The sequence below is a fragment of the Apodemus sylvaticus genome, chromosome 10, assembly GCF_947179515.1.
Source record: "Apodemus sylvaticus chromosome 10, mApoSyl1.1, whole genome shotgun sequence".
NCBI lineage: Eukaryota > Metazoa > Chordata > Mammalia > Rodentia > Muridae > Apodemus > Apodemus sylvaticus.
The window spans coordinates 56,516,689-56,538,000 of record NC_067481.1 but is presented as its reverse complement, the minus strand read 5'-3'; the positions used below and the strand labels follow the sequence as shown (position 1 = coordinate 56,538,000).

The window sequence follows — 21,312 nt, the reverse complement described above, 5'->3', positions numbered from 1 at the left end:
TAAATAAATAAATAAATAAATAAATAAATAAATAAATCTTTAAATATATATATATTATATATAATACAATGTATATATTTTATATGATAGAGTATATATTATATGTTACATATAATATATTCAATGTATATACAATATACAATATATATACATTCTAACTTTCTGTTCCTTTAGAGAACTCTGACTAACACATCTCTCCTTGACTGTCTTACACATTGTGTTTAGTATGTTATCACTAAACCTCAGGTCATACTACTTTTTCCTAAATTATCTTCTGTAAGTTTTACATTTTATTTTTGGCTCTGGGTTAAGGTCGGGGTGAGATCACTGTGAGGGTTTTGGTTTGGGGTACATCTTTTGAGCATGGGGGTGTCCACTTGTACCAGCATCATTTGCAAGAACTGTCCTTTCTCTATTGGATTGTCTTGGCTCCTCTGTCAGTGTTATTTGTGCAGGTTTGCTTCCGCACTCTTTTGTTTCACCTACTTACTTTTTCATTAAAACCACACGGCCTTTATCACTGCAGACCTCTGGTAGGCTTTGGAATCCTCTAACTCCCCCAGCTTTGCCCTTCGGTGGGTGTGCTGGCTGCTCTGGATCTGTTCCTACTTTTTAATCACTGTTAGACTCAGTTTCTCAGCACCTCTAATTAACTCTGGGTTTAGGTCATGATTACATTAAATCTCTAAATCCAGTTGGAAGAACTGGCTTTCTCTCTCACTCTCTTTCCTCTCTGTTTCTGTCTCTCTCTCTCTCTGCTCTGTGTGTGTGTGTGTGTGTGTGTGTGTGTGTGTGTGTGTGTGTGTGTGTGTTTTAGCAGACACTCATGTGTCTTGAACTCACAAGATAGCCAAGGATAACTGTGAACTACTGATCCTTCTGCCACCAGTTCCCATGCCTGGGTGGGAGTCCGGGCATGAGCCCACCAGGGCAAGAACCAATATTTAAACAACAGTGTCTCGCTAGCTTCAAACACACATTATTTCTCTCTCAGTTATTCTCTGATGACTTTCATTTGTTTTACTGTTTTCTCATTGAGACCTTGTAAAACATCCCGGTTTTATTATTACTGTTATCACCACAGTCAACTTCTTCCAATGTAGTAAAATATATCTATTGCATAGCTGATTTTAAACCATGGTAATTCTTGGCCTCTCTCTCCCAGGATCAGACATTTAAGGAGAGTTCCAACTTTTGGTTTTCCAACAGGGCATCTTCACTACCACCTCTTATGCGTCCATCCCTCAAGAGATCTTTGCTTTCTTGAAAGCTGAGCTGGAATCTCTGCTCTGTGGGATTAACCAGCAGCCCTGAAATGATCAGCATTGCAAGAACTGGGAGGAGGCTTAAATGTCAGAGGTTTGAGGGACTCCTCTGCAGCCAGCATCTGCTTAGTAGAAGCTTAGCTCCAAAGCACTGTTCAGGCATTAAAAACAAAACAAAACAAAACAAACACAAAGAAACCATGCCTAGCAGTAGTTTTCAAGTAGTATCTTTGGATGGCCTTTGGAGACCTAGCAGGTCTTGGGACTGGCAGGGCTCTAGGACATTTCTCCCTTTCCTCTGATTGGCCTTGTTTTTATCTGTTTAGTATTAGAATCTGCCTCCCTTAAATAATTTGGAAAACCATTGATCTAGGCCATGCTTTGATTATTTCTAAATACTATCTGTACTCTCTATAGCAGGCTTCTTCCCATTTTTTTAGTACTTCTTTAAAATCTTGAATATAAAATGATGATATGATTAAGGAAATTGACATTTTCTCAAGAGGACTGCATAGTATTTCAGTTTCTTGAGAATGTGTGTTAAGTGGGAAAGTAGATGTGCTTCCATGGGAACCATCTGTTCTGGTATCAGAAATGAGGCAGGCGGGTGTGGACTTAGCACACAAACTTTCCAACTCAAAGTTTAGTGAAAGCAGCCCTTGGAACTTTCTGGGCATGTTAGAGATAGCTGTCCTTATTTTATAAAATCATCATTCAGTGGTGAATCTTTAATTTTGTTTAAAAGTTAGAAATTCTTACTAGAGTTTTGGTAATAGCTTTTGGGAATTCTGCAACTACGCACTTGCAATGATTTTTTTAGGTTTCATGAATGACTTACAGCAGCACCACAGAGGCTAAAATCTAAGATCTAGTTATTAGAGTTGAGAAACACACACACACACACACACACTCACACACACACACACTCACATACATACACAAGCATACAAATGTACTCACATATACACACACTCAAATACACACTAACATACACATACTTATGCATACACATATTCACACACACAGATGGATAAAAACAAAAACACACAGACATACACTCTTATACACATTCACACACACATACTCACATACATATACATACACACTAACGTACACACATATACACACAGATACACAATAGACACACACTCACACACACATACATACTACAAAACATACACCTCTCTCATAGATGGCAACTGGACTAGAAGCGATAATAGTTTCAAATTTTGAAGAAACAGATCTGCCTGTGCTTTGAAGAGAAGACGGACAAGGTACTGATACCTTAGAGTGACACCTAAGAATGACCTTGCCCTGAAGGGAACCAGCGTGTAGGGCTTGGAGAACTGGCCAGTGCAGCTTGGCCAAGCTGACTTTGATGTGTGGCTTTGTATCCATTGCTAATTTGCCTCCCTCTCCGCCACCCCCCCCCCAACAGACTTCTCCTTAACAAAACTCTATGCAGGAGAAAGTGACAGGGAGGACTGGATCAGCCCTTGATGGTTTCTACTCACCAAGCTGAATTTGTCCTTCACAGGCCCAGTGTCTGCCAGCAGTTTGGTCCTGGGGTTCATTTTGAGAATATCCCCAGTTGTGGTGCCAAGGTAGAAAAAGCTGTCATCATCAGCCATCTGGAAGATCAGAAACAGACACCTGAAGATTCGAGTCTCCCCAGTAGCCTACGAAGCCCCAGTCAGGGAAGAGATGGAATTCTACAACGTCTGACAAAGAAGCGCCTGGTAGCATCAGTCTCCCAAGACTTAAGGATAGGTCAGCCTAGCTGTGAGAGCAGCAGAGGCAGGGCCAGCCGAAGCTGGAGGGGGAATTTCACTTGACACTCATTTGGGTCTGATGCTAACTTGCATGACCAGCTGCTGAGTCACCTCCAAAGGGCTGGTAGGATAAAGATGCACTTCCTCTATGGGAACTCACACTTGCTTTAAGTCTCCAAAAGCTATGTTCATTAAAGAGAGAGAGAGAGAGAGAAAAAGAGAGAGAGAGAGAGAGAGAGAGAGAGAGAGAGAGAGAACACGAACTACGAATTAAAAAGGAAGACTTAATCAAGGACTGGAGCAGAGAGTTCTATGAATGAATTGTGACTCTGTATTCAAGCATGTAATAACATCTCTTTGTGGAAGAGTCTGCATTTCAGCAGTGCATTTTCCTATCAGACACTTCATTTCCAAAGAAAGAAATAGCAGTGGTGGCAGATGGAGCAGCTACATGCATGCTCTCAGCGTCACCTGGCCGCAAGGCTTCCCTCCAGGTCAGGCTTTGGATGTTAGGCAATGAATGGCTCAGTCCCAGTGAAATGGGACCTCTTAGTGCTTGCACAGCTCCTTCCCAGCTGTGTGCTCCCTCTGAGCTGTACCTCCTCATCAGCATCCCACCGGTCTCTCCCTCCTCCCTAGCCTGGCCCAGTGCGTGTACACCCCTGTCCAGGGCTGCTGCAGTCACTTGCACTAGGAGTTAATGTAGCAACAGTTGAGGCAGTACTTACTCCAGTGCTCATAACTATTCTTTTCATCTGTCCTGTTTGGCACTCAGTTGGCCAGATTTTTCTATTTGGGAGATCCAGTTCCCACACTCGAATTGTCCCGCTACAAAGAAAAATCACAATCAAATGAATACCCATTTAAACCTTGCTTCACATCTTTTAGGGTGCTTCCACCCCCTTCTTGAAGGAGAAGCTGACAGGAAGAGGGAAGAAATATTTCTGAGGGGTTTTACTTTTAGAGCCCACTGTACAATTTGAGAATTTCCCACTCAGCCTCACAGCAACCCTTAGGAGGTAGGTTGCACAGTTCCCAACTCTCCAGGTGGGACAATGCAGACAGAGCTTGTACCCCCAGAACAGGATTCAGACCCCTGCTCTGTCATGCATTGAAGTGTACACTCTTCCCATTGTACTGAGAAGCAGGTATCTAATCAAGCGAACAACCCAGGTGTGGTGGTGCATCCTTGACTCTCAGCATGTAGGACACTGAGGTAGGCAGATCTCTGAGTCTGAGGCCAGCCTGGTCTGCATAGTAAGTTCCAGGACAGCTAGGGCTACATAAATGTGTCCCTGCCTCAAAGATAAATTAACAAATAAGTCATGCAAATATGTGTAGCACAAACCAGGGTTCTTAATATTCAGAGAAGTCCTCTTATTATTAAGTAAAGTTACAGATACTTATGATATACAGCAGATGTTTTAATGTATGAGCATACTGTGCAATGGTTAAATTAAACTGCTAAGGATATGTGTTACCTTACTTAGTAAGTTCCTAGTAAGAACACTTGAAATCCACTCCCAGAAACTTTCAGTATTATTTAACATATGCTGTGCCCGTATATTGTTTTGAGCTGTAGTCACCATGGGGTATACACACTGAGCGTCCATTGGTGGATGAGTGGATGACGAGTGTTCACCCTTTAAAAAGGTGGACATCTGGAGAACACCATACTAGCTGGAATAAGCCTGTCACAGAAAGACAAATATTGCCTGACCTCACTCTTGTGGAATTTAAATGGAATGTGCCAGAGGCTTGGGTGGGAGAGGGCAACTAGGAGATGTTTGTCCAGGACACCGAATCTCAGTTAGGAGAAATGAGGTGTTCATTTGTGTAGAACCATTTAAAAGGGTGATATCTTTTTTTGTTTTCTTTCAGAGGCAGGATCTCATGTAGTCCAGGCTGGCCTCAAAACTCACTGTGTAACCAAGGCCTTAAAACTCTTGCCTCTGCTTCCCAAGTGCTGGGATTACAGACATGCACCTTTCTTAATGGAGACTATTTTAGTTCGGAGATTACCATCTCCAAGGAAAGAGATGTGAGACTAAATGAGTAAAAGTTTAAGTTAGTAATTAATGAAGCACTTAATAAATGGCTGGTGCTTCACTACTATATGTTGCGTTCATCCAAGGTGAATATAATCAAAATACGTTGTGTGAAATTCTCAAAGATTTAGTAAAAGTATTTTTTTTTTAAAAAAAGAAAACACTATAAAGAGTTCTACCAACATCTCAAATCAGAAAGTGTTAATTAGAATTTGCCAACCTAGTAGCCAGTCCCATAACACCCAGAGGAAGCTCCACTCCCGGGCACTTTAGCATGCCCAGGATCATAAGATCAGAGGTGAGGAGAACACAACATCTGTCCCAAAACCAGGAGTAACTGGGAACAGCAGGACCCAGGAATGCAGGAACTCTGCCAGACCAGTGGCTCAGGTTCCTCTCAGTCTGTCCAGGCTGGTACCCTGAGCAGACCTTGGGCACAAGCTCCCAGGATCCCAAGAACTTGGTCACACCAGGATCTCAGGGTCACAGAGGCAGCTTGACTCCCGGGAGCTCAGACATACCCAGGATTTCAGGATCATAGGATCCCAGAATCACACGATCCCAGAGGTAGCTTGACTCTGAGGAGTTCTGGCACAACCAGGATCACAGGAAGGACAGGCTCTAGTCAGCTATAGATAGGGCAGTTAGCACTAGAGATAACCAGATGGTAGGAGGCAAGCGTAAGAACATAAGCAACAGAAACCAAGGTTACTTGGCATCATCAGAACCCAATTCTACCATAGCAAGTCCTGGATACATCATCTCACCAGAAAAGCAAGATTTGTATCTGAAATCAGTTCTCATGATGATGAGAGGACTTTAAGAAGGACATAAATAAATCCCTTAAAGAATTACAGGAAAACGCAATCAAGCAGGTGAAGGAAATGAACAAAACCATCCAGGATCTAGAACTGGAACTAGAAACAATAAAGAAATCACAAAGTAAGACAAGAAATCTAGAGCTAGAAAACCTAGGAAAGAGTCCAGGAGTCATAGATGCAAGCATCAGCAACAGAATACAAGAGATAGAAGAGAGGATCTCAGATGCAGAAGATACCATAGAAAACATTGACAAAGAAAATACAAAAAGCAAAAAGCTCCTAACCCAAAACATCCAGGAAATCCAGGAGACAATGAGAAGACAATGGGAAGAATAAGGATAATAAGTATAGAAGAGAATGAAGATTCCCAAATTAAAGAGCCAGTAAATATCTTCAACAAAATTATAGAAGAAAACTTCCCTAACCTAAAGAAAGAGATGCCCATGAACATACAAGAAGCCTACAGAACTCTAAATAGACTGGACCAAAAAAGAAATTCCTACTGTCACATAATAATCAAAACACCAAATGCACTAAACAAAAAAAAGAATATTAAAAACAGTAAGGGAAAAAATGTCAAGTAACATATAAAGGCAGGCCTATCAGAATTACACCAGACTTCTCATCAGAGACTATGAAAGGTAGAAGATTCTGGGCAGATGTCATACAGACCCTAAGAGAACACAGATGCCAGCCCAGACTGCTATACCCAGCAAAACTCTCAATTACCATAGACAGAAAAAACAAGATATTCTATGACAAAACCAAGTTTACACAATATCTTTCCACAAATCCAGCCCTACAAAGGATAACAGATTGAACACACCAACATAAGGAGGGAAACTACACACTAGAAAAAAACAAGAAAGTAATCTTTCAACAAACTTACACAAACATAATTCCACCTCTAACAACAAGAATAACAGGAAGTAACAATCACTTTTCCTTATTATCTCTTAATATGAAATTAATATTACCAACATATCCTAATCGATTGAAATTTAAAACTATGAGGAATTAGAAATTTGTTGACTCTCACCCAGTGGTCTCTCTAATTTGGTAATTGGAGAGATATGTCCAATGTTGTACAATCCATATACACTTGTCTTGCTGTGTACCATGTAATGGTCTTGAAATCATGTTTCTCCTATCTCAGCTCTCTATAAGTAGGATTGTTTATTTGATGTTTTTACACTATACTATGGGTTTCAAAACAGCTTATATCTTTCAAAATTATTTGTACAGCAAAAAGAAATGTAGACAATTAATTTGGGAGGTGGCTTGTGAGAGACTGAATATTTTGCTTGATATTTATAATTATTGTATCAATTTTGAAGAAGATGCCCTTATAAATTACTCTTTTTCTGAGATGAATGCTTTTCAAAATCATCGCAGCCAATGAACCAGAATCTTACCCTCACCTAATGTCTGTGCCACCCTGCAAGCAGAACCATTATTCACTGAAACAGTTGATGAATGACTTCATGGATAGACCATCTTAATACACACACCATTTATTAAATGAATGTAACCTGTTCCCTGTGGGCTGAGAATGATGACAATCACTCAAGTCAAATAGCTTTGACCATAGCATGAAATCTGTATCCAAATAATTGGATGCCTACAATTCATTCCTTGGTGCAGCAGAACTGTCGACTCTTAGCTACTATGGAGGTCAAATCCTTTGGTAATGTGAGGAATATTGACGTACAGCCTTATTACAATGAGCTCCAATGTCTAAAAATTGTTCTTATTTTGGGTTTCTACCATAGTAAGAGCCAAGATTTTAAGCTCTACTAAAAACAAAATGAGCAAACAAACAAAAAGACTATCTTTTTATGTTCATTTAATAACATGTCCATTATTTTTATGATTGGTATGAAAAAATATATATATTGTGTTGAATATAAAAAAAATTAAAAGTTTGCCAACCTTATTTTTTTTTATTTTTTGCTTACAGAATTGTAGACATAGTAAATGCTCAAGGAATATTTAAATGTATTTTTCAAAGTGGAGAGAGAGATTGATTGATTGCTCTTGCATACATATTGGCCCATGGCCATACTGATAGGTATCATACGAATGCCAAAACACGGATGTTTGGGCTGTCTCAGGGGGACCATATAAGGGAATACACAAACCATGACTCTGATGGAGAAGCCAGGTATCCTGGCATTACAACAGACATCTTTCTTAAGAATATGGACATTCCCAGTACTGGTGTCAACAAGAAATTGAAGCCAGCGTGGAATACGGATGAACCAAAAAAGATTGTTTCCTATAAAACTTCCAGTTTGAATTTGGAGAAACATTGCCACAGACAGTAGAACAGATTGATGCCTTTAGCTGCTAAGGAACCAAAGATCCCAGATCCAGCAAAACAAAGAGTCAAGCTGCTCTCTGGAGCAGAATGGAGGGAGGTGGGGGCAGGGGCTAGAGAGCTTCAGTCTGGGCAGAAAGAGCAGGGTAGGGTCAGGACCTGATTTGTCTGTCAGGGGAGGCCTTTCAGGGCTGCCAAGGAATTTACTGCCTCTCTGTGAGTCCTTCCTCACTCAGACATGGAATAAATGCAGTGTGTGTGTTCCAAGGTGGGGACTGGAGACATCACAGAGGCAGGGCGGCACACATTCCTTGCTCCGGCTAGGGAAGGAACGAACAGTCTGTACCTTTCATGGATGAGAGATGACAGGGAAATTGCAAAGATAGTTTCGCTGAACTTATCCTTCTGGCTTACAGTTTACCCTTTCTTCCCTTTAAGTCTGTGGGGGATGTGGAGAAAGGAGACTTTTATGTCTGTTTCACCTTCCCTCCAGGACACCAAGCAGGGCTCTGATTGCCAATTTCTAAATTAATGTATGCTGTGGCACAGATGCAGGTTCTGTTCAGATGTTCAAGTCGCTCACCAGAAGCTGGGTGAAGCTGGCCCTACCCAAGTCATGTCCTGTGGCTAATAGCTTAAATGTTTGAAGTATCCTGGCATCGTTCTTTGGCAAAATATCACTACATGAGACCTAAATCAAGAGCAGGTGGTAAGAAATACCAACCAGAAAGCAAATCGATGCAATGTGCAAATGACTTGGCAAGCACGGATTGGAAATCAAGTCTTTTCGGTGACAAGAAGAGTCCTAAGGAAAGTTCAGGGCTAGTGAGGTGGCTAAGTGGGTAAGGGGCTTGCTGCCAAACAATCCTGAGTTCAGTCCTCAAGACCTACATGATGGAAGTGAAGAACCGACTCCGGAAACTTGTCCTTTGACCTCCATATGCTTGCTGTGTTACATGCATAGGCACACATACACACGATATGTAAATAAATGTAATAAAATATGTTTTAAGGAAGACTTTAGCCATTCAGCATAATCTTTCCTCAACAACATTTTTCAAAGAAATATACTTAAGAAACACATCCAGCTGAAAGGATTTTTTTTTCAGTACTTACAAAAAAATTATAAAGCAAGGGGTTCATTCAGTGCTCAAAACATATCCCTCTCTCCTCCCTCCCCTGGCATCGCAAGTGTGTTTTCTGTGTGGGTGACGTGGTCATCTATGAGTCTGATCTTCTCGCTGTGTGGACTTACTTTCCGGCAGTGACGAACATCTCATCTCGGCACCTAGAGAAGACCACGCTGGTGGCGTTGCCGACATTGAGGCCTGCCGCAGGGCTGCCACAAATGGCATCTCTCTTGGCGATGCTCCAAACCACCACACTGCAAAGAAGAAGGGGAAGACACCAACAGGGGAAGTCAGACTTACAAAGTTAACTCTTTTCCTGGTTCTTGGAAGAAAAAGAACAAAATGAATCCTTACTAGTGAGGGAACACAAACATTGCCCTTGATATCCCCCCACCCTCACCCCTCCATCCCCCACCCCACCTCACCCCTCCATTCCCCCACTCCTCCATCCCCCCTTCCATCCCCCACCCTCACCTCTCCATCCCCTATCCCCCACTGCACCATCACCCCTCCATTCCCTCACCCCTCCAACACCTCCACCCTCACCCCTCTATCTCTCCCACCCTCACCCCTCCACCACCCCCCAGCCACCCCCAAACATCTGCTCAATCAATCACACCACTTTACTAGAAGACTAGCATGGCATGCTTTAAAAGCTTTGAAGGAAAAGGATTCTGGGGCTGGAAGTCAGTGAACGGATCCATCAAAGCACTTCAGACATGCAACCATCAAAGCTTGCAAGCCTCCATTTCATGTAAACATTTTCCTTAGGGCAATAGACACGTCCTTTAATTCTAGACCTTGAGAGGTTGACACAGGTCCTAGGAGTTCAAGATCATCCCCACTGGATACATAACAAGTTTGAGGCTACCCTGGGCTACGTGGATCCCATCTTAAACAAAACATAGCCCAAATGCTTCATACTCCAAAGAAACGCAAATATATTCCCACACAAAAGCTTTGTGTGTATTGTATATGCATATGTATATGTATGTGCATATGCATATGTATATAGCACTATGAATTACTCAAAATTATATAATCAATAATGCATTGAAAGTGGCCATAGGAACTGGAGGTATAGGTGAGTGCTAGAATGTGCTCTTAGCATGTTCCAGGCCCTGGGCTCAACCCTCAGCAACAGGGTTTTTCTGTGCAGCCCTGGCTGTCCTGGAACTCATTCTGTAGACCAGGCTGGCCTTGAACTCAGAAATCTGCCTGCCTCTGCCTCCCAAGTGCTGGGACTAAAGGCGTGCACTACCACCGCCCGGCCTGAGCATTCTTTTAAGTTAGGGAATGAAACCCATTTTTTCATTGCCTAAATAAAAAAAAGTTAATAAAGGACATCATACAAGAGTGTTCAGTCGAGTCTCCTAGCTGCCATTTGCACCAGGGAGCCAGGCAGCTCCACAGCCTTCTGTGCACAGACCCTACCAGAAGAGAGTTGGTCTCCCAGGAGTACGGACACAGGCTTACAGGCCCACAGGAGGGACAAGCTCCAGCCAGAGATAGCAAGACCAACTAATACCAGAGATAACCAGATGGTGAAAGGCAAGTGCAAGAACCCTACCAACAGAAACCAAGGATACTTGGTAACATCAAAACCCAGTTCTTTAACCACAGCAAGTCCCAGATACCCCAACACACTGGAAAAGCAAGAGTTAACAAGGACATAAATAACCCCCTTAAAGAAATACAGAAGAACATGGGTCAACAGGTAAAAGCCCTTAAAGAGGAAACACAAAATTCCCTTAAAGAATTACAGGAAAACACAAACAATCAAGTGAAGGAACTGAACAAAACCATCCAGGGATTAAAAATGGAATATAAACAAAGGGAGACAACTCTGGAGATAGAAAACCTTGGAAAGAAATCAGAAGTCATAGATGCAAGCATCAACAACAGAATACAAGAAATAAAAGAATCTCAGATGCTGAAGATACCATAGAAAACATTGACACAACAGTCAAGGAAAATGCAAAATGCAAAAAGCTTGTAACCCAAAACCAACCCTGAGCATTATTGGTATAGCAGAGAGTGAAGATTCCCAACTTAAAGGGCCAGTAAATATCTTCAACAAAATTATAGAAGAGAACTTCCCTAACCTAAAGAGAGAGATGCCCATGAACACACAGGAAGCCTACAGAACTCCAAACAGACTGGACCAGACCAGAAAGTCCTCCTGTCACATAATAATCAAAACACCAAATGCACTAAACAAAGAAAGAATATTAAAAGCTGTAAGGGAAAAGTGCAAGGAACTTATAAAGGCAGTGCTATCAGAATCGCACCAGACTTCTCACCAGAGACTATGAAAGCTAGAAGATCCCGGGCAGATCTCATATAGACCCTAAGAGAACACAAATGTCGGCTCAAACTACTATACCCAGCAAAACTCTCAATTACCATAGATGGAGAAACCAAGATATTCCATGATAAAATCAAATTTACACAATATCTTCCCACAAATCCAGCCCTACAAAGGATAATAGATAGAAAATACCAACACAAGGAGGGAAACTACACCCTAGAAAAAGCAAGAAAGTAATCTTCCAACAAACCCAAAAGAAGGTAACCATTCAAACATAAAAATAACATCAAAAATAAAACAATCATTATTTCTTAATATCTCTTAACACCAATGGACTCAATTCCCCAATAAAAAGACATAGACTAACAGAAATATTTTTCATGTTAATCTTCAATTTTATCAGAAAATGTTAGTAATTCTTCTTTAAATTAATTTAGTAAATTTTGTATATCTACCATTTTATCTGCATTATTTTTCATGATAATCTTCAATTTTTGCTGGGCAGTGGTGGTGCACACCTTTAATTCCAGCACTTGGGAGGCAGAGGCAGGTGGATTTCTGAGTTCGAGGCCAGCCTGGTCTACAAAGTGAGTTCCAGGACAGCCAGGGCTACACAGAGAGAGAAACCCTGTCTCGAAAAAACAAACAAAACAAACAAAAAAACCCCAACAATCTTCAATTTTTTTTTTTGTTTTTGTTGTTGTTTTGTTTTTGGATTTTGGTTTTTTTGAGACAGAGTTTCTCTGTTTAGCCCTGGCTGTCCTGGAACTCACTCTGTAGACCAGGCTGGCCTTGAATTCAGAAATCAGTCTGCCTCTGCCTCCCAGAGTGCTGAGATTACAGGCATGCGCCACCACGCCCGGCTGATAATCTTCAATTTTAACATGTTTTTCTATATATTTCTTCTATTTTATCAGAAATATTTTCCATGTAAATCTCTAATTTTATCACAAAATGTTTTCAATTCCACTTTCAATTAATTTAGAAAGGTTTTTTATGTCTACCATTTTATCTGTATAATTTTCCAGGAAATAGTCAATTTTAACATGCTTTTCTATATATTTCTTGAATTTTATCAGAAATATTTTCCATGTAAATCTTCAATTTTTACCCAAAAATGTTTATAATTCCACTTTTAATCAACTTAGAATTGTTTTTATACCTACCATTTTATCTGTATAATTTTCCAAGACAATCTTCAACTTTAACATGTTTTTCTATATATTTCTTCAATCTTATCAGAAATATTTGCCATGTAAATCTTCAGCTTTATCAGAAAATATTTATAATTCCACTTTCAGTCAACTTAGAAGTACTTTTATGCCTACTATTGTTATATCTATATAAAAATTTCCATGATAATCTTCAATTTTAACATGTTTTTCTACATTTTTCTACAATTTTATCAGAGATATTTTCCACGCAAATCTTCAATTCTATCATAAAATGTTTCTACTTCCTTTTTCAATTAATTTAGCAATGTTTTTATGTCTACCATTTTACTCTTTAATTTTCCATGAAAACTGTCAATTTTAATGTGTTTTTCTATATTTCTCTTCTATTTTATCAGAAATATTTTCCATGTTAATCTTAAATTTTATCATTAAATGTTTTTACTTCTTTTTTCAATAAAAGAACATGCTTTTCAAAAAAAAAAGTCTTCAGCCAATAGAAGAACAATTTATAGTGAGGACATGAAGCATTTTTGAATTGCCAATCTTTTTTGCATTGCAGGACAACACAGTTTTTTACAAATCTTAGCCAACTGTAGCTTTACTTTGTTTAGAAATAAGTGTTTTTTAAAAAAAATAAAATAAACGGAGCATACCAGCATAGAAAGTAACTTTAAATGTGTGGCATATGTGTATGGTATAATTCTACAGCCATTGCAAAGAATAAATACACATAGATGTTCTGAATGAGAACTCATGGTGGTTTGGATGAAGATGGACCCCATAGGCTCCTATATTTGAATACTGGTTCCCTCTCACCCAGGGTTGGTAGAACTGTTTTGGAAGGATTAGGAGGTGTGGCTTTATTAGAAGAAGATATGTCACTGGAGGCAGCCTTTGAGGTTTCAAAAGACTCAAACCATTTCCAGTGTCTTTCTTAGCCTTGTGTTTAAGTCTTAGGAAGTGAGCTCTTAGCTACTGCTCCAGTGCCATGCCCTGTCTGCTGACTGTCATGCTTCCTGCCCTGATGGTCATGGACTCTGACCCTCTAAAATGGTATACACCAAATTAAACTTGCTTTTATAAGTTGCCTTGGCCAAGGTACTTTATCACAGCAATAGAAAAGTAACTAAGAAAGAGCTGAATGACAACAAAAAGAGTATGCTAACATTGATACAAAAACTAATAAATCGTTTATTCACTAGTTTATTTATTCACCTTGAGATTTGTATGCAGAAAGGCAAACCATAGACTGTTCACCACTATCTTCTGTAGTTTTCATCTTCGTCTATCCTTAAACCAGGAGGATTGGGTGGACTGGACCCCTGCCACAGTTTCAAAATTAGACCAACTGTCTGAAGCTAGCTGTCAGAACCTTGCCTTCCTCACCATAGTGACCAACCAGAAATGGTCATATTGCATTTTCCCAGGCCAGCAAATGTTCATCCATTGAGTTCCTCAAGCACTAGCTGGCTGTAAGCAAATTTTAGATAGTCTAAAATCAAGGTCAAAGTGACAAGGGATTAGCAGGTTTTCCAGAGGTGGGAGTTTCTCCTAGACAACGCTCCTAGCAGACGGTGGAAGTGGCCTAGTGGCCAGTCTCCAGGACACTCCATGCCTGGACCTCAGGTACTGGGACTTCTAATATCTTTCCAGTTATACACACATGGATGAGAACAGTTGCATTTAACAGGGGTAATGACACCAGCAGAAAAATTCTGGCTATATTTCTTATGAGAAAAAGTCAAAAGTAGGGATGGCCCAGAGATGGTGGGCACACTCACAATTGATTACTAAGTAGCAAAAATCATGAAAACGTTGGCAAATGTATGTGCATTGAGAGGACATGGAACTATGTATCATTGTACACTTATGAAGCTCAGATCAGAAAACTATAGTATGTGTATAAATATTTCAAGGTATTAATATCCATGTATAGCCATAGCCGAGGCATTTTTTCTAGGCCTTTTCACACATAACAACACACTCAGATGTAGGCACACCAACAGAGGACCTGGAAAGGGCCAAGTTACTTGATGTCTGTAATACCTGGTAGAAGACATGTAAGTAACTGGGTGGTGGCAGGTAGATCTCTGTGTCTGAGGCCAGCCTGGTCTACAGAGTGAGTTCCAGGACAGTCAGGGCTACACAGACAAACTGTCTTAAAAAGAAAATGAACAAACGAACAAACTTTCCCTGAAGAAGAAGCAGGAAGAGGAAGAAGAAGGGGGAAGAGGAGGAGGAGGAAGGAGGAGAAAAAGAAGGAAGAAGAGGAAGAAGAAAAGAAAGAAAGAAGTTATATCAGAATTTGTTACCTTCCATCATCGGGGCCACCAAGTGACACCAAGTACAAATCATTGGGTGAAAAGGCCAGGGCTTCGATTTTGCCCTTGTGGAGTGACAGCCGAGCAATCAGCTCCCTCTTCTTAAAGTCCCACAGAATGATGTCTGCCTGAGGGGTAAGAATACACTGTCAGATCCTAGACAGGCTTTAGTGGAAGCTGAAGGGATGGCTACCTCTCTTGGTGAGAAATACTCAATGTCGCAACTTTCCTCTATTGGACCACGTGGTATAAACATGACAGACAGCAACAAAACAGAGCAGATTTAAGCTCAGCATTTGCAGTCACAAGCTGCAGCATCTGGTACAAAGATAACAGTCTTTCAGGGGCAGCTTGATGGGCTGAAACCAAGAGAAGGCACAGGATGAAGAGAGGACCTCTGAGAGCTCAGAGCCAGGAACCTGAAGTCAGGGAACTCCTCCAGGGAGGCACCTCTAAGTAAACCCCAGGTGAATGGTTCCCATTTTATTCACCTTGAAACCCATGAATGTGACTTGTCCAGAGGCAATATAATCTCCTTCCTTGGAGATGGTCACACAGGAGACGTTGTTACCATGGCCATGTAGGAAATTCTGCTCATTAGTATTTATTGCCTGGATGAGGACAGTGCAACCCAGGGGATAGATCAGGTGCTCCTGGTCAGGATGGCATTTGAGACCATTGGGAACGTGTCCTAAAAGAGAGAGATTAAAAATAACTATAGCCAGGTGTAGATGTGGCTGGTGTGTTTGTTTGGGGGCTTTTTTTCCCCCTCAGCGTATGAAAGACAACACTTTTGGAATAAACCTTAATTCAACTTAAGTAAGTATAGAGTAAATAGGTAACTGTATTCCACAGACAAGGAAACTGGTATATCACAATTCTTCTCAGACTTTGATGTGCATAAAACTGCCCCAGGAGCAGGTTAAAATGTTTCCAGTTTCAGGTTTGGTGTGAGCTAGGTTTCTGCATTTTCAGCTAGCTTACAAGGGATGCTGATGTCTGGAAACCTTGGACAGCAAAGCCCTATGGTAGGTTCTCTAATACTGACAAGCAAGGATGTATATGTAGGTGGAGTTGTCCTTTCCCTAATTGGTTCTTGATTGTGTCAATAAAGACTGAGGAAGCGAAATCATTGGGCAAAGGGAAAAAAAAGGTGGGATTTCCGGGTCTCAGGAGGAAGAAGCCGGGCCGAGATAGAGAAGTGGCTTGTAAGCCAGCTTTGAGGAGAGAAGCAAGTAGCTTGTAAGCCGGCTTTGAGGAGAGAAGCACCAATGAAGGCCTGGGGAATGGCTAATTTCGGAGCATAGCGCAGGCCATAGCACCGGGCAAGGAGCAAGTGTGATTATAAAATGACATGCGACATGTATAGGGCAGCTTTTTGGGGGAATGGTCTATAGACACAGGGATACTGCGGAGTGCTTACAGCAAACATTTAAAGACAAGTTTTGCTTATTTCACTTTGCAAAATCCCCTCCAGGCTCACTCAGTTTGCAAATGGCATGATGGCCATCTTTCAAAAGGCCGAATAACATTACAGTATGCCTGGGTGCATCTCATAATTTATCTATCCATTTGTCTATTGTTGGGGTATTGTCTATATCTTGGCATGTATCTAAAAACCTGCCTCCAGGTTCCTGGCCTTGTTTGAGTTCCTATCCTGACTTCCTTTGACAGTGAACAATGATGTAGAAGTATAAGCTGCATAAACCCTTTCCTCCCCAAGTTGCTTTTTGGCCATGATGCTCCATCACAACAATGATAACCGTAACTAAGCCATACCCAGAGGTGGGCTTGCTGGACTATATCATAGCTCTGGTTTTCTTTTCTTCTATTTCCTCCCCCACCCTATCTCTCCCTGAGGAACCACCATACAGTTTTCCATAACGGCTGGGCCAATTTACATTCTCAGGACAGTATACAGAGGTTCTCTTTTTTTTCAACATCCTCACCAATGCATAGTATCATCTGTGCTTTTTACAGTGGCCGTGCTAACCGTCCTGAGGAGATATCTTACTGTAGTTTGATTTGCATTTCCCTTATGAAGGGATGTTGAGCGTCAGGTCATATGCCCAAGGGCCATTTGCATGTCTTTTGAAAAATGTGTGTTCAGTTTCTCTGCTCAGGTTTTAATACCTCGAGAGCACGTCAGGCCAAGTGAAGTAAGCCAGGCATAGAAAGAAATATGAAATGGAACCCTACAAGGCTGAACTCATAGAAACAGGGAGCAGGGTAGTGGTTGACAGGGGTGGAGGAAATGGGAAGATAAAGCTCCAAGGGTCCAGTGCTCCAATTTTGTGAGATGAGAAAGTTCTGGAGACCTGGCAGACAGCACAGGGACTACAGTTAGTGTCTTAGTTGGGTTTTTGTCAACTTGACACATGCTAGAGTTATCTGGGGAAAGGAACCTCAGATGAGAAAATGCCTCCCTCAGATTGCATGTGGTCAAGCCGGTAAGGTAGACTTGCTTCATGATTGATGTGGGAAGGCCCAGCCCACTGTGGGAGGGGCCACCCTGGGACAGGTGGTCCTTGGTGGAATAAGAAAGCAGACTAAAAAAGTAATGGGGAGCAAGTTAGTAAGCAGCGTTTCTCCATGGTCTCTGCTTCATCTCCTACCTCGAGCTTCTTGCCTGCTTCTCTAGCTCTTCTCCAGTTCCTGCCTTGGCTTCTCTCAGTGAGGGATTGTGATCAGGATTTATGTGTAAGCCAAATAGCCCCTTTCCTCCTTAAGTTACTTCATGGTGTCCCTACCGCAGTGACAGAAAACCTATGGCAGCGATACTGCGCTGTCAGTGTCTGCTTGTTACGACTGTTGATCTTTGGAATTTTCACAGATGTGAAAAACATCAAACATGCTAATCATTATCTTGGTTGTGGGAATTACTTCACAGTACTCCCAAGTGTCAGAGCATCCCTTTGCACATTTTAAATGTATTTAAAATATATTAAATATTTTATATTATTAGATAATATGATATATGAATATCATTATGTTATTATAATATTATATATTATGTGTTTATAATATATATTAAAATATTAAATTCATTAAAAGGATATGTATTGTTACACAAACATGTTGTAATAAGGTTCGAGGAAAAGCCAACATCCCACAACCCACTGTTTAAGTTCTAAATGACGGCAGGTTCTTTGGAGAAGACCAAGGCCTCCCATAGTCAGACATCTTTCTTAGAAAGCTCCTTCTCTGCAAATATTTGCCAAAAACCAACTCAACAATGACAACTCTTTTCAATCAGTCTTAACAGGAAATAATCATCTCGTGTTATTCATCTTAGAGGAGTTTTGTTTTGTTTTTTTTAACTCTTTATTTTCCTTTGCAATGTGCTGAGGATCAAACCCCAGGGCCTTGTGTACACCGGGCAAGTGCTCTACCACTGGGCTATGTCCTGATCCCTGCTTATTCTTCATGCTTATCTTACAATATAAACTCTGAAGTTAGTTGGTGTATTCTATTAAAGGTACAGAATGACTTAAATCTTATTATTTTAATCTTGTGATGCTGTATTATGACTCTTTGCTAAAATGAGAGTATGTTTCTCTTTGAAGTCTCTTTTTTATGTTCCCTACTTATGTCTCCTTTATACAAATCTCATATTACATTTATTAGTGGGTATTTAAAAACCTTTTCTTAAGCTGGACTTGAGCCCTTGCTTTTAATAGCAGCATTTGGGGGCCAGAAGCAGGCAGATTTCTGTGAGTTGGAGGCTAGCTTGGTTTTCATAGTGATTTCCAGGATAGGCAGGGATACAAAGTGAGAACCTGTGTCAGAAAACAAAATCAACCAAACAAAAAGAAAAAAGAAAGGAAAGGAAAAAAAGAAAAAGAAAAAACAACAAAACCCAAAAAGTCTTTTTGATTGATTTTTAGTTCCTCATTAAAAAAAAATCATACATATTATTAATATAGTTTCCTTGGATTTTAAAAAGTCTTGAGCTGTGCAGTGGTGGTACACCCCTTTAATCTCAGCACTTGGGAGGCAGAGGCAGGTGGATTTCTGAGTTCGAGGCCAGCCTGGTCTACAGAGTGAGTCCCAGGATAGCCAGAGCTATACAGAGAAACCCTGTCTCAAAAAACCAAAACCAAAACAAACCAAAACAACAACAAAAAACAGTCTTTGACACATGGCAATTGTAAGAATTTATTGGCTACTGTGAGACCATTCCTTCCTTTCTTTTTTTTTTTTTTTTTTTTTTTTTTTGAGACAGAGTCTTACAACTTAGCTCTGCATAGCCTGGAACTTTGTATGTAGATCAGGCTGCCCTTAACCCACACACACACACCCACACCCGCAGCCACTTGCCTCTGCCTTCCCAGTGATGGGATTAAAAGTGTGTGCCGACATACCCAGATCCTTCTTTACGGAAGTTCTTATGAAAGTAAATTTAGTGTTTTTCACCTATTCCTCCTAAGACTATATAGTTTTGTTCCTAATTTTGGGCTCTTTATAAACATTCATATGGCTACCCATATGGTAAGAGTAAAATAAGATCATTGCTTCACCCTTCACAGGAATAACACATTCCAGGTGGATCAAAGATCTAAATGCGGAAAAACAGGACCTAATGTTTGCACAGGTGTGGGAAATGGCTTTTTAACCAGGAACAGAAAAACAGGTTGATTATTATCCAATTATGTTTAAATCTGAATTTCTAGCTACAAAAGGCAAAATGAAAAGAAAAGCCCCAAACCAGAAGGGATTTGTAACATACAGGGATTAAAAGGGATTCTTTGTTAATATGCAAAGAGTGTCTATAAAGCAAGAACAACAACAACAACATGAGCAAGGAATATGAATGGGAAGTTTATAACAAAAGACTCTGAAAATCAGTAAGCATGTCCTAAAGATAAGCTTTTATTGTAAGGTTAGAAGTCAGTTGGGGTCAAGGTTGGGGTCAAGGTTGAGGTTAAGGTTGGAGTTAGTATTAGGGTAGGTGTTGCTTTGGGGATTGGATTGGTTTTAGTGCTGGAGTTGGGATCAGGAGGTGTGGCCTTGATGGGGGCATGGGTGGGATTCAAGACTTACAAATCTAATACCAGGCATAGTTTCTTTCTGTCTCTGTCTACTGCTTGTGGATAAGATAGAAGCCCTCAGCTACTGCATGGGTGTCCTGCCAGCCTGCCTCTTGCCATTGTTCCCACCATGATGGTCATGGGCTCACCTTCTGAAACTAAGGCACTACCCCAGTTAAATTCTTTCTTTTATAACTTGCCTTGGTCAAGGTTGTATGGTTTCAGATCAGGACAAGGAACTGGAGTGCATATTTCACTTATCAAAGCAGACCTGGGCGGGGCAGTGGTGGTGCATTCCTTTAATCCCAGCACTAGGGAGGCAGAGGCAGGTGGATCTCTGAGTTCAAGGCCAGTCTGGTCTACAGAGTGAGTTCCTGGACAGCAGGGCTATACAGAGAAACCCTATCTTGAAAAAAAAAACATTAAAAAGCTGACCTGGCTTCCAGGTTCTCCCAGCGTCCTTCAGTCCCTACCTGGCTGGCATACCCTACCCCTAACCCTGAACTTTTCTGCCCAGGGTTTGGGCTGCCCATCTCCCAGAGGCTCCTCTATATATAATCCAGATATTTTGATCTCCCCTCTCTCGTTCTCCCTTCTTCTCTTCTCTCTCTGTGAGCGACCTTTCTCTCTTTCTCTCCTTTCCCCATCTCCCCATGGTGACTCCCCTGGCCTCAATCCTTGGGGACCAGTGAACTTGTCCAAGAGTAGCTTCCCAACAAACCTGCCTTTAATATATTCTAATCTGGCTTGAATTTAGCAGCAGAGAAATAACTTATTAATGGTGTCTTTTCATGGCCCTAGAACATTAACTGAGGCAGAAGTTATTATCTGAGAATGTGATATTGCTGTAACAGGCCTGTTCATGATTCTCATTAGTGTAATGTGGACTTTGAAACTTTGACTTAGGGCAGAGGATGAATGGGCCATTCTAGTAGGAGCATGGAAGACAGTAGTGCTAAGTACAATATGACAATGGGGGCCCAGCTCAGGAGGTTTCAGAGGTGAGTAGTGTCAGCGAATGGACTAGAGACCGTTTTTGTGATATTTTGACAAAAGAATGTTGTTTTATTTTTGCCCTTGTCCTAAGAATCTTCCAGAGGCAAAAGCCACGATTTTTGG

At 40.9% G+C, this 21,312-nt stretch overlaps 1 protein-coding gene across 1 annotated transcript in view; it reads right to left on the bottom strand.

The window, feature by feature from the left end:
- Positions 1–21,312, bottom strand: part of Cfap52 (cilia and flagella associated protein 52) — a 43,619-nt gene that overhangs the window by 17,582 nt on the left and 4,725 nt on the right. Inside the window, exons 2-6 of the mRNA XM_052195715.1 lie at positions 15,655–15,854; positions 15,155–15,291; positions 9,482–9,610; positions 3,766–3,865; positions 2,780–2,896 (exon numbers count right to left, since the gene is read on the bottom strand). Of these exons, the coding sequence (XP_052051675.1) occupies positions 2,780–2,896; positions 3,766–3,865; positions 9,482–9,610; positions 15,155–15,291; positions 15,655–15,854 (683 nt within the window). The remainder of the gene's footprint in view (positions 1–2,779; positions 2,897–3,765; positions 3,866–9,481; positions 9,611–15,154; positions 15,292–15,654; positions 15,855–21,312) is intronic.